The sequence below is a fragment of the Thunnus maccoyii genome, chromosome 1 (genome assembly GCF_910596095.1).
Source record: "Thunnus maccoyii chromosome 1, fThuMac1.1, whole genome shotgun sequence".
Classification (NCBI taxonomy): domain Eukaryota; kingdom Metazoa; phylum Chordata; class Actinopteri; order Scombriformes; family Scombridae; genus Thunnus; species Thunnus maccoyii.
In genome coordinates, this window is record NC_056533.1 from 8329947 (window position 1) to 8343810 (window position 13864).

At 39.7% G+C, this 13864-nt stretch overlaps 1 protein-coding gene across 2 annotated transcripts in view; it reads left to right on the plus strand.

Moving 5' to 3' along the window:
- Nucleotides 1-13864, plus strand: part of itfg1 (integrin alpha FG-GAP repeat containing 1) — a 149392-nt gene that overhangs the window by 103987 nt on the left and 31541 nt on the right. For both annotated transcript variants that reach the window (XM_042427998.1, XM_042428083.1), the window contains exons 13-14: nt 9942-9985; nt 12225-12303. In XM_042427998.1, the coding sequence (XP_042283932.1) occupies nt 9942-9985; nt 12225-12303 (123 nt within the window). The remainder of the gene's footprint in view (nt 1-9941; nt 9986-12224; nt 12304-13864) is intronic.

Sequence of the window (13864 nt, forward strand, 5' to 3'; positions counted from 1 at the left end):
GGCTGGCTTTTTGAGACTAACATTTGATCCCATGAACCAGTGCTGCATGCCAGTGTCTAGTTGTTTACACAATGTTGTCAATGCTGAATGTGTATGACTTTATGATTTAAAACCTCTGGGCATTCTTTCCTTTGGGACTTAGATAATTCTGACTCAAATGATACCTTTTGGTTTTCTTTTAAATATATACGGTACATTTGATGACATCTTGGTATTTCTAGTGACGACCAATCTGGCAATCCATTTGTCATACCCCACTGTAGTTTTTGTTATATATATATATATATATATATATATATATAAATCAGTATATATCAGTATATGAAGCACTCTGAGTTTCTGAGTTTCTTGGGATGGAGAAATGTTATTCTCGATTTTAAGAAACTCAGAAATCTTGTGCCCCCCGGGTCTCTTTTCTAACAGTCAACATCTTTGGCTAAGATATAGTTAAGAGTACACTGAATATACATCGGACATACATGATTGTAAAATACACTATATCACTCATGTTGCCAACCGAAACCAGTTTGGATGAAGAGAACATGTTTTCTCTAGACAGTCGGCCTGTATGAGGATGTTCAACTTTTTTCTAATTGATATGGCTAATTAACGTGGTGGTCACATTGTATTTGTAGTGTTCATCCAAAAGTGAAGCACAGTGGAAGTCACTGCCAGCTGTTCAGGGACAGTGAGCATGCAACAACGCTATAATGATGTTACCCAAAAATGAACACCACGCAGGGAAAGTTCCCTCTGGGACTTGAATCCCCTTGGCAGTGTCTTGTCTCACTTACCATTCGACCAGACAAGACGGTAGCCCTTAAAGTGTGTTCACTGGAGGCAAAGAGGAATATTTTTTAGTTTTCAGTCAGGCACTCATGAGCCAACCAGTTTTACAGGCATTTTGTTAAATGACAACTCTTCCGTTAAATGTCCCTTTTTATTGTGAAGCTTGTGTAGTAAGATCCAAATGTTTCATGCTACATAGGCTTTTATTTACCAGACAGATAAGCAGAAACTGTAAATGCACACACACACACACACACACACACACACGCAGTACATACATACCATATGTAGCAATACTGTGTAATAACATGGATTACTAAGCTACAAGCAGGTGGTCATTTGTGGAGCCGCTACTGCTATTTAAGACCAGATGTCAGCTCGTTGTCTATCACAGTGTGCATGTGTGTGCATGTGTTACGCTCATGCATGTCTGTAAGCAGCCCTGCAGTCAGCAAAAGCACCCTGAGGACAATGAGAAGTGATGAGCATCTCAGAGCAAATGCCGCTCAGCTGTCAGATTGTTATGTTTGTGTGTCAGTGTGTTTGCGTGTATAGTGTGTGTCTGCTTGGATCTCGTTGACTCACGCTTGTTCCACTAGCGCTGACACGGCATGTCATGTTCCCCCATCAAAGTCTGCTCATCACATTTTATTCTTTGTCTGTGTGTGTGTGTGTGTGTGTGTGTGGTTTGTGTGTGTTTGTTTTGCGTGCGTATGCAACGTCATCTGACCTGACAGCTCAAGACGTGTGCATTTGGTTACCATAGCTCCCTTTTTTGGGCTACTGAATTTATGAATTCTTGGGAGGACAGGCACCCATTGCAATACTATGGGATGCACATCTGTTGTGACATACATGAACGTAAACAATTTGGTGCTGAAAATCAAATTTTAGCATCTACTATTACATAAAAAATAACTTTATAAGTGCAGTTACAGAAATTAATTTCCCATGAAATTGCCTCTCTGCACTATGAGGATCATATTTCTGTGTTTATTCTGGATGCAGTAAAAGACCATATATGTTGCAAACTAGACAATTTTCATGGTGCAGTGTTTGTAGCAAGCATTAGAAGGTCTTTGAATAAGTGATTAGACACTTATTTGGAATTCCATTGCAAGCTGGAAAGTTTTAGCATGTTTATATCAAATAAATGTTTGGGGTGTGCTTAATGCATGTAGTCATGAGGTCTGTCATTTCTGTTTACTGAAAACCAATGAGGACTGAATATGACTTTGGTGTAACATACTGTACATTAGTTGAGAAGGGTACCCATGCAGTTCCTACTTTCGCAAGTAATCTACAGTAAAGTGGATCAGGCAGGAGTGAAACAAAGTTGAGCATAGATGTCAGCTGGTAGTATTTATAAATTCCCCTTTTAATACTTTAATACCAAAGTTCAAATGATAATTTAATAACGCTACACACAAAGTCAATTCAGTTTATGGTCTACAAACCAGCTGAAAGAAGCACAAATCTAATTCAGATTGTATTTTCTGCAAAATGTCAAGCTTTTGTCTGATATTCATTAGGAAGTGAGATGAAAACATTTCTTGTGCATGTGGGTGAATGCTTAATTTTACAATTACCAGCTCATTGATATTTAATGTGAGTGTGCATACGCACTCCTGGCACTGCACCAAGCAAATTCAGCTGGCAGTAAATTAAGAGTCTATGATATATAAACTAAGATACAGACTTATACAGTAGACAAGTTCTTTTCTGAAGTAAATTTATAGGGGACGCATCCAGAGATAAATGGCGTCAAGTAACATAATGACACAGAAGCACACCACACCAATGCGTTCTTAGTGGTGAGAAATGGCCTGATTTAGTGTGTTCTAGACCACAAACTGTGAGAATGTACTATAAACACAGAGCTCCCCTTATCCTCACTTATAGTAGACTCCTGTATATTACAAAGTGATGCATTTTCAATCCAAAGCCTTCAGTGTTCCTCCTCTGTGGCACCAGATATACAACTAACAGGCAGCTCTCGTCAAGCTGTCACTGAAATGTAGCATGGTCTGACATATACATATTGATCAGCAAAGCAAGTCAGATTGTAGAACTTGAGCATTGCTTCTCATTAAACCAGTCACAAAGAGTGAAAGGTGTTACCTTAAAACATTTCTTCCCCACTGGCTTCTGGGCAAAAGCATCCATCACATTATTAAAATCCAGGACTCTGACCTCATATGATTTAAGTACCGCAGGACGAGATGCTAAGACATTTCTCTGACATCACGGTTGTTAGTTTGTTCCTTGAAAAACAAGTATTTCTCCTCACAAATTGTGGCTGACCGGTGCATGACTAAATTATAAAAACAGCTAATTAAAATGCACTAGTTAAGCGCTACTAGCATAGGCCAGTTAATCCGTTCTTTGGGGACGAGAGTTTCTCAGCAAGAGATCAACATGCTGTCTGTGTATTCAGCAGTGTTTGAAAGCCATACAGCTGGATGCACATGGGAACTGGTCCACTTGGCCCGGTTTAGTATTCGTGCTTGTGAATAGGTATGAAGCAGTCCAATTCATCCAATAAACTACACCTATCTGATCAAGAAGCCCAGTGTGTATACCAAAGAGAGACTCCATGCTAATAAATCACTGTACAGTATAATGAACCACTCTGTGCTTGGAAGGCATGTGTCCCTCTTGAGAAATTAAATATTTTCTACCCATCACTGTTGTGGTTTTTTTTAAGAAATCTGTTTGTGACTGTAAACTAAGTGTAACACTAATTCCCTAAACGGAATCTTAACTATAATTTTAATGTCCATTTTATGTTTACTCATGTACGTGTGTATGTAGGTTAGCCCTATTTCTGTCTCACAATCACACTCTGTGTGGGGCATGTTCAATTATCCAGTAACATGCTCAAGACCACAGTGGACTAAATCAAAATAAGAGCATGCACATTTGCACACACTACTCATGAAACGCTGTCCACTGACTGGCTCATTGTCACAATGATCAAAACGCACACACACGCAGGCCCACACAGAGTACACAGACCAGTTCATCCTCTACTTGATTAGGTTAGTCCTGCGAAGCAGCTGCCATCAGTCTTAATATTACACTAGAAAATAGGCTAGCTCAGTCCCACAGAGGCTGTAGGTTGTACCATGTGTGTGTGTGTGTGTGTGTGTGTGTGTGTGTGTGTGTGTGTGTGTGTGTGTGTGTGTGTGTGTGTGTGTGTGAGACAGAGAGAGAGACTATTGTATCAGCAAGAGATGAAATCTGTTCCCCACAGGATGTGTGAGAGCTATTCCAGGGATCTTGTTTTGGCCATGGAGAAGCTGTTGTGTACATGTTACATGACAACCAGGGATTGAAGTATAGAGAACAAAAGCGGCCTCGCAGAAGAAACTCTAGTTTTGAGCTTCTTCTCTCTCATAAGTGTAGTGACAGGCTTGCCTACACACACACAAACCCACACACACACACGAATACCCACCCTGCCACAGACTCATACTACTTCCTGGAGCGATGTCGTGCCCATTTAGTTGTGAAGGACTTCTGCATTCATGCAGTTTATGCTGCTTCTTTTTCTGTCTTTTTCTGCCTATGCATCAATGAATTCATGTCATGAAATTCTCTTTGTAACATGTGTGTGTCCCTTCTCACCGACTACATTTAAATTTTTTTCCCCATTGCCACTGTATACTCAAGAGTTTCTGATTCATGTGTAAAGACATCTGACTAAGTGTGGTAGGTCTCCATTTTGGTTTTGAATTGTAGCGTGTTTCACATCTGACAGGAAATAAAAAAGACAAAGGGAGTTTGGCATAAGACAGGGGTGCTCTGACAGTGTTATTTCCATGGGGTGCCAAGTGCGATTTAGTGTTATTACATCCACACCAGGAATTAAAATGTCTGATGTTTTGTTTTCCATCACCAAAACTCAGTTTGCCATGCACATCAATTACTCTCTAATGTGTCCATTTAAACTGACAGTAAACACCTTATCTCACTTGTTTCCCAGTTAGCAAGTATCCTGACAATCAACTCCTGACATAAATATGTTTGCATGTTTGTATTCAAGCTGTCATTGTTTGTGCCTCTTTTGTGCCATAGAGATTGTATTTAATCTTTATTTAATCAGGCAGTCTCATTGAGATTAAGATCTCTTTTCCAAGAGAGACCTGAGAACAAGAAACATTCATAAGACAATCAGCAGACAACACACAACAACTACACAATAAACAAGGCGTTAAAAAAAAAACAGATAATAAAGCTTTAAAATCTCAGAGGGAATGTAAGACTCAAGTTTGAGGGCAGTTTGCAGTTCATTCCATTTAAAAGGTGCGTCCTCCCCAAAACCAGTGCTGCTAACATTAGTGCGTACATGAGGGATATCTAAGGTTAAGTAGTTAGTGGATTGTGTACTGTAGTTACTAGATTTAAATGAGAATCCAGATGCATGGACTCCTCTGAGAAGCGCCTATTTACACATTTCAGTTGTCTTAACTGACCTCTTAGACACACAGGTATAAAGAGAGAAAACTGCTAAAATGAAAATAGTGTGTGAAAACATTTTCTATACCACAAAGTAAATTGCAGAGAATGCATCTCATTAAACCTGGCTCTGCAGGGCAGAAGGATCCATAGCTTGAGGTGTGAGTGGTGAGTTGATGGTGTTGTGGCTTCGAGTCCTGCTACAGTCTTTGTCTTTTGTCTCATGTTTTCTTTCCAGATAATCCCAAATGATACTGACTTCAAACAAATGACAGTCTAATCCCCCAGCGTTATTGATGTACACTGTTACTGACAGTGTTGCCTGACCCCCAAACAGCATGGAATTCAAACAAGCAACGAATAATCCGATCCCTATGATTTATTGATCATCTGTGTCCTTGACAGACGCCTTTGGTCTAAAGTCTGTGATGCGTTGACCTGGTGTTTGCTCAGAGTTGATGAGCAGTATAATTACAAGAGCCATTTCTAGACATTTTGTTGCACAAGATCAGACTTTCAGTGGCGCTCCTGAGGTCTTTGATCTTTTCATAGCCAGAAAACATAAATACAGTAGATTTTAATTTTGTTCATATTTATTCAGCTTCACTTTTGCAACAAACACGTTCGTCCACCAATGAGTATGTTTACATGTATCCTACTCAGGAGTCTTATAGTGGTTTTGATCTTACGTGGGATATGATGTTTGCATAGAACATACAGTAACCAGGTGTTTTCAACTTCTTTCATTGGTGACTAATATTATCCACTTTTCTGATCCTCCTCCTTCTCCATATCCCAGACTGTCACTTCTTAACCGACTTAGGCACAGGTAATACCAGTGTCAGACAGTCACTTGACCTGACCTTTTTTTGTTGTTTATTTTTAGTCAGCCTCCAGTGGGCCTGTAATATGATGCATATGCACTCATTACAAAACTGTTTTGTGCCCTGATTACAAGACTCATTAGACTGCAATTAAGACTGCAATTTAGCAGGGTCATTTTTAGGCAAAGGTTACATAGCTGGTTGACAACAGCATTTTTAGCGCCTTTCTAATTAATTTCACAGACCCAATTTACTTGTTGCTTGTTTTGTCAGTCCATAGTTCACCATAGTAAGAATAAGAGTCATAACTGGGATTCTGTGTGCATGTATACAGTACCAGTCTAATTTTGGACACTCTTGAATGAGAAAGTGTGTCCAAACTTTTGACTGGTACTATTCATAGTCATTGTCTGGCATGTGTACAAGTGTGCCCTCAACTCAAATAATGAAGTTAGTAAAACAGCAGATATGATAAAAGATGTAATGATCCACCTCGACAGAAAGTGAAAGTAGGGATGTCACGAGCCAGATCAGGGCCAATCCAGGCATTTAGTTGGATAGATATAAGCTAAATACAGTCAGATCTGTTTCTGCTCCGGGAACGTCAGCTGTCAAAAATGCAATGGAACCGCAAAGCATTGTGAGCAAGTTGAATCGTTGATACACAACAGAGTCACTTTAAATTTGGAAATTGGTCATTTTGTGTCCATTTCAGTGGCATTTTCCAGGTATTCCCACCTGCTGCTGCTCCTTGGAAACTGCAGATATATTGTATTCATGCTGGGGTTGAAAAGAGTTCATCTAAATCTCATGTGAAAATTGACCAAAAATGACGATTCGATTATTCCTTCTAAAAAACAACCAATCAAATATCTATTTTTGCACATTATGTCCATAAGAGGGCAAAGCAATATGAGAGACAGAACTACTTGTATAGATTTATTTATTTCAATTTCAACATAAACATGTCTTTTAAAAGATCTACACATTACAATGTAAACAAATAAAATATGTACTACACCCTAAAACTCTCTCTCTCTCTCTCTCTCTCTCTCTCTCTCTCTCTCTCTCTCTCTCTAGAGTGAGAACTCAGAACAGGCTGTCCGTCTGAGCGAGATCAAATGAACTGATTCATAATTGATATGTTATTCGACAGGCTAATTTTTATACAGGTTAGGTAATATTCTTACCGGCTTTTTCGATTTCTCAGAGCGCAAAATCACTCTCTCTGCAGGCGAGCTGGGTTGTGAACTCTCTGCCATCATTACCACACAGTTGTTAGCTTGTTTCAGCTTGACCCTCATTTCATTTTCAATCAGCGAAAGTGACGTCGCGTGCCTCCTGTCCTTCATGCACCGCATTCAGTGCAGCTGAATACGACCAAAAACCAGAACAAGGTTCAGAAATGTGCATGTAAACATCCTCATTGATGAGAGCATATTGCTGATGACCAAACATGGAACAGAACCTGATTGAAGTTGAATGAAACTAAAACTACATCATTAAGCTTTTTAGATATGAAGACATCAAAGGTATGAAAACATCAAAGCCCTTCGGATAGAAACGTCCTTGAGTTTTAGAGCAGCAACTGAAGTCATTTCAGAGATTACAGAGTTTTCTTACATTCATTTGCACAATCAGAGAGAACTGTAAGTTTTACCGCCTCGTGTTTACACACTCAATAAAGGCCACCATGTCACCGTGTCGTAATTTATATCCAACCAATCTGATCAGAGGAATCATGAAACGATGAAGGTCTGTGGCCAGTGCACGTCCGTGTCTGTTTGTGTATGTTGTAAACAGCTAGTGAACGTTTCCTAGAATTCCTATGTGCGTTACTGAACATGCTTTGAAAAACAGTGTTTAATGGCAACAAAACAAGGGCCTTGATTAAACATTAAAGTGTTTTTCTTGGTAAATCAATTTTCTAACTGCAACCTGTTTATCAAGGATGTTAAGTAGCAGCTGATATGTAGTGTGGTCAGTCAGGGTCAAGGAACACATGTTTGTCTTTGATGGGAGCTCCATCTGAATTCTACTTCAGGCACATACATAATAAGCCTGTGAACTTCAAAGCAGCAAATTTGCCTTTGCTACACGTACGCTATTTCTTTTCCAATCAAAGCTTCTTTCTTTTTCTTTTTTTTTTAAATCCCCTTGTTTATTCACACAAAGTGATACCACTTTGCCACGGAGAGGGATCAGAGTACAAGGAAATGGTGCAATGCAGTCCTCATCCCGAGACCACTGCTGCGTTTGCATACAAGTGTAATTGCTCACACTTTATTTGATAGTTTTATTGTCAAGTTAAGTAAACATAAAACATCTACTGAGCTACAAGTGAGACTGACATTATTGGGAAAAGTAGTGCACATACAGCCTGTAAGTGTATGGACACTTCTTATTTTTGTTCTTCAGGTTCTGTGCTTCAATTTGAATAAAATAATGGATATTATATTAAAGTGCCAATTTGAGTAGGTTTAATCAGTATAGCAGAAACGGTGTGGGAGATATAGCCCTTTTAACACATAGTGCCCAGAGCGCACTGGAGTAAAAGTCAGGGGATCACCAATGTCATTAGGCTACATTGTCACAGAAATCCATCAAATAGTTGTTGAAATATTTCAGTCTGGATGAAAGTGGTGGACTGACAAACCCTGCAACAGCAAGTCTTGACCAATTGTTATGTTTATATCATAGAGAAAGTTGAAGATTTATGTGATTGGAATGGCTCCCTGTCCTTCAGAAGGTGTGCAAGTAGAAAAAAATACACTAGTGTTGGGAAAAAAAAGAGTAGGTTGTGTGTTTTCACAAGTTTCCCTCAGTGATGTGTGTGATTTGACACATTTGTAGAAACAGAAGCATATTTGTTGTGAGACAAACACTGTCGGGTGTGGATTGCCCTTTAGACCCACCGTGTTGAAGCTTTTCCTAATAGATAGCATTTGTTAAGGCTTAATGGTGTGCTGCTCAGAGGAGCGAGGGTGAATGTGGACCGGCAGACAAAAATGAATTGTAGACTTAAAAGAATAAACAGAGAAAATTGTGCAGTTCGTCATGGATATTAGATGGATATTTGTTCCTATTGGTAATTAAGGCTATGTGTACAATACACTGTATGTTTGTGGTGAGGTCATCAAATATTAAGGCATCATCATTCATCCAGGGACACTGTGATGTTCTCTTTCAGCAGGTGTATTGAGTTTGGCTGCTGGTTGGTACAGACCTTATTAGCAGAGTATTGGGCTTCAGCGTGACTCCATCAGGCAAATCAAGGGAACCTAAACCCAGGACCCAATCAGTATGCTAATAAAGTCACTTCTTTAATGACTGATTAGCAATTCAGCTAATTTTGTCTTCGCTCAGCTTGCACACAAATAAGTGAAATACTCTCTTAGCACGCACATATACATGCACACGCAGTTTAATAGTTTTCACATTTATTTCTTATGTTCCTCATTGCTGGCAATTTATTTATAAGCCTCCCTCTATTCCTCCCTCCTTTACTTGTCTGTCTTGTCCACATTCACCTGCCACACCAAAATGATAATTAAATTGTTTGAAGTATATTGTGAATGTGAGGAACGTTTTTAACATAATATAAATTAGATTTTTTTTTTTTTGTTTCGACTGTCAGCCACGGCGGAGCTTGTTTGAGTCTTTGTGTGAGCAAAGTTTCTTCCTCAGTATGAAATGAGTTTGACTCTCTTGATGTTTGATACATGTTGATGCAGTGGCCCTTAGGGCTCAGCATCAGTATACCATCACAGATGTTGACACTTGTCCCACTGCAGACTGTGTTATCGTGTTGGACATATAACACATGCTGAATAACATGTCTAACTCCGGCATCTCTGTCTTTCTCAGTGCTCAGCGGCCTCTGCTCCAACGACTGTCCTGATGATGTCAAGGTAAGAAGTCTGACTTTGTCTGTCTTTGTTTGTCCATTTTTCTAATGACAGCATAAAAATCGTTGTGAGGTCAAATTATTTCTTATCTGTTTGACCACTGACCAGTCTGACCAGGTGTCTGGGTGTACCGTCTGTTCCCATTGCACTTATCTCTTCATGCATACATCTTTATCTTCTACTATACACAGCAATATTTCAGTAGAAAGACAGAAATAGGCTGAAATATCATCACTGCCGTCCAAACTACACCATATGTGGGGAGGATCAACTTTATATTCAGGAAATTAGGGAAGGGGATTTGAATGGGTGATGTGTTTTGGAGCTCTAGGGCCGTATGAGCACCTCTTTACATGTAAAAGAACCTTTCTTTTACCCGCAGCTTGAAAAACAGTACAACAAATGGAAAACACTAAAATAAATGGTTTGTTTTTATGCGATAAACCACCACCTGATTTCCACCTGCTCATACCCCTCCTCGTTTCTTTCTTTCTTCATGCATACAAGTTATAGACCGCCTAATAACGAACCCGTAGGCCTGCTATACTGTATTTCGTACTCTTGTTCTTCCATGCTCTCTTTGCATTCCCAATGAATTACCAGTGTGAGAGTTTTTGAACACAAGGGCAAAAGACGTGAGGTGTTTGACCTCCTGTCCTCTCCTTCTGTCCTTGGCAAATATACTTTGGTGTTTTGCTTGTTGCTTGTTGTTGTTCAGGGACATGTTGACAGTGATGGTCTCCGCTGAGGCTGGGTTGTGCTAATCATGTTGTAACAGCAGGTATTCATCCCAAATTGATCCTCTACTTTCAATCTGGATGTTTATGAGGTATCCAAGGCTTCATATTTGCGATGGTATAACAAGGCCAGACGATGCTAATCAGTACTCTACATACAAGCTGAAGTTCGGCCTTTCACAGTGCTCCCTTAAGCTCCGTTTCTGCCTCTGGAATTAGTTTAGTAGACCAAAGCATGAGGTGTGTTTTGTAAATGATTGTAAATGAATTCAGAAGTTATCAACTCCTTAGTAGTACATTTAGCTTATTTGACTTTTGTCTTAGTCGAGATTCATACACTCTTGAAAAAAAGCAGATAATGTACAAACTCAAAACAATAAAATAAATCTATTGGTGCTTTAAAAGACATTTTCCAGTATCAAATCAGCACAATTAAGGCCCAAAACTATTCCATTTCACGATTAGATAAAGCAATTATATTTCCTTACAGTGCGTTTGGACTGAAAGCTACTACATTACAGAATAAGGTTTTGCATTAAAAACATCCCACAAGCTCTTATAATATAATGTATTTTGGAGTTAAGTGTAGCCACCAGTTTACGGAGCAGCTTGATTTTAATCTGCTATTATTTATCCTAAAGAGCAAATGTTTGATGATCATGTGTAGACGGACCAAGGAAGAAATAAAACGGCCAATAGCATCACTCCTTATACAACCTCTCACCACCGGAAAGCCCTTCGCAAAGCACATTAGCTTTGACATCAACAAGAAGCTGCTGGTATAAGAGTTGTTTTGGTTTTTCTGTCCGTCTCTTCTTCCACCCGCTTGTTGTCTAACTGAAAGCTATGATGAATGCAGTAGACGAGTGGAGCTTGCGGCTGTTCCTACTCCTCTCCTCTCCCATCCATCACCTCCTCTATCTTTTCATTTCACTGTCTCGCTCCTCTTCTTCTTAGTCACACCTCTCTTGCTCTGTCTTTCTCTCAGCCCACTAGTTTGCTCTCTCTCTCTCTCTCTGTTCCTGTTTTTTTTTTTTTCTTTGACCTCATGTCCGTTCCTCTCTCACCTGACCGCTGAGTGTCACAAGATGAAGGCCCGAGTCTCTTATGCACTGTGTACGTTCGCGTGTGTAACAGGCTCATGATTAGCTGATGTAAAGCGAGGGAGAGCGCGACAGATCTCTTCATTAGTTGTCATCCTTTCATAATGAAGAGATAAGACAGCACTCCGCATCCGCCCACACAGACGCACAAACACACAGCCGTCACACTCATTTATGCTCTGTCAGATTCAAGCCAGCTACGTCAGACATTTTCTATGTCATCTAGCGAAAATAAAAGTGAAAAACAGCTAAAGGTCACAGCGGTGACAACATTCCTGTCTGTCTTTCTGCCCACTCTTGCTTTCATGTCTGCTTGTGTGTTCTTTCGCCCTTGCTGTCACACAGCTGACGGACAAAAACTTCTTTCTTTAACTTGTCTTTGCATGTGTGTTTTTTTTGCAGCCTTTTGGTGTTAATCAACCAGGTCCCTATGTCATGTACACCACAGTGGACTCCAATGGCTACCTGAAAAACGCCTCAGGTCAGTACTTTCTTCTTTTTTTTAATCTCTTTCCATGTTAGCTTTCACTGCTAATGCTAAACTACCCAGTTGAGTGATAGAGAATAGCCAGAGAGACATTTATTTTTTTGAAAATGTCACTGCCTGAGCATTTATACATCGATGTCAGGTTTATTAATAACTTAACCTCCTCACAATGACAGCTGTCCTTAGTCTGGCAGAACACCACAGGGTTTCTCTTGGAGGATTTTGAGAAAATAGAGAAGAAAGCGAGGGACATATTGATTTCATTTTCCAGCTTTTTTTTTTTTTAAATGAGAAAATAGCCTCTATACCTCAAAGACAAAGGCTGAAGTAGAAAGGGTAGCTAAAGAAAAAGGCAAAAAGAAGGTCCTCCAAGAGACTGCTGTAACTGAAAGGAGAATAAATCAGTTTGATAAGGCTATAATCCTCGCCCCATGATGCTTCTGGACTTTGTGCTTTGTTCACACTTCTTCTATCAATGGTTTGAGGTTATTACAGGTCCTGTTAGATGCTCAATTACTTTGTTTTTCCTATATTTCTATGAAAGCTGTTTGGATTATAACAGGTTTCACTTACAAATCCATAGGTTGTGAATTGCTGTAAACAGGAAAATGACTTTCCACTTAAAAAGTTTTTCAGCACTATCAATCAAATATTGACCTGTAGGCACTTTCTATGGGATACAATCTCCTCATAGTTTTTGCAAGGCTATTGCAGAAAAATACAGAAAGACTTGGAGCCGTCTCTTCCACAGCAAAGCTCAATAAGCTGTAGCTTCCTCGCTTTCTTTAAAGCCCAAGGCACATCTCTTTCTAGAAAGGACCAGTTTCTATGTTATAATTTGAAAAGCCGTACAAGATTTGCAGATGTGTTTTTCCACGCTGCATCACCTGTAGTCCTCTTTAAATTTGTGACTTTTCTTGACAAAATTCACAGGGATGATGAGGATGAGGATGATGATTATGCATGAAACAGGTTAGGTTTGATCCAGAGTGCTGGAAGTGGATTTCTGTTGCTCATTGACTTGCTTGTGTGTGTGTGTGTGTGTGTGTGTGTGTGTGTGTGTGTGTGTGTGTGTGTGTGTGTGTGTGTGTGTGTGTGTGTGTGTGTGTGTGTGTGTGTGTGTGTGTGTGTGTGTGTGTTTGTGTCGTTTTTTTTTCATGAATTTTCAATCTCAAGCAGCTCCACTTCATGTATTCACAAAGGGCTCCTTCTGTTGTTGTTGTTAAGCAGTACTGTCAACATCTGGCTGTGTTCTGTGCTTTTAGGAATACACAGGGCATCACACCATAGGTAGGAGGTTTTAGTCACTATTGATGACAGTCTCTCACAAAGTAAATTATGACTACTTCTTTTTTAATGTCAATTGAAAACCTTGTTAGTTGAGCCGCATTGATTATTCTGTTGTAACCTGTAGAATGACAGGGTTTCCATTGGATGAGAATTTCCTGCAACCCTGGGGCAGATGAAACCCGGCACCACATGAGACTACAGCCTACTAAAGATAGATAGATACATACTGTAGGTAGAGAGCAATAGATAGATGGATGGAATCGGA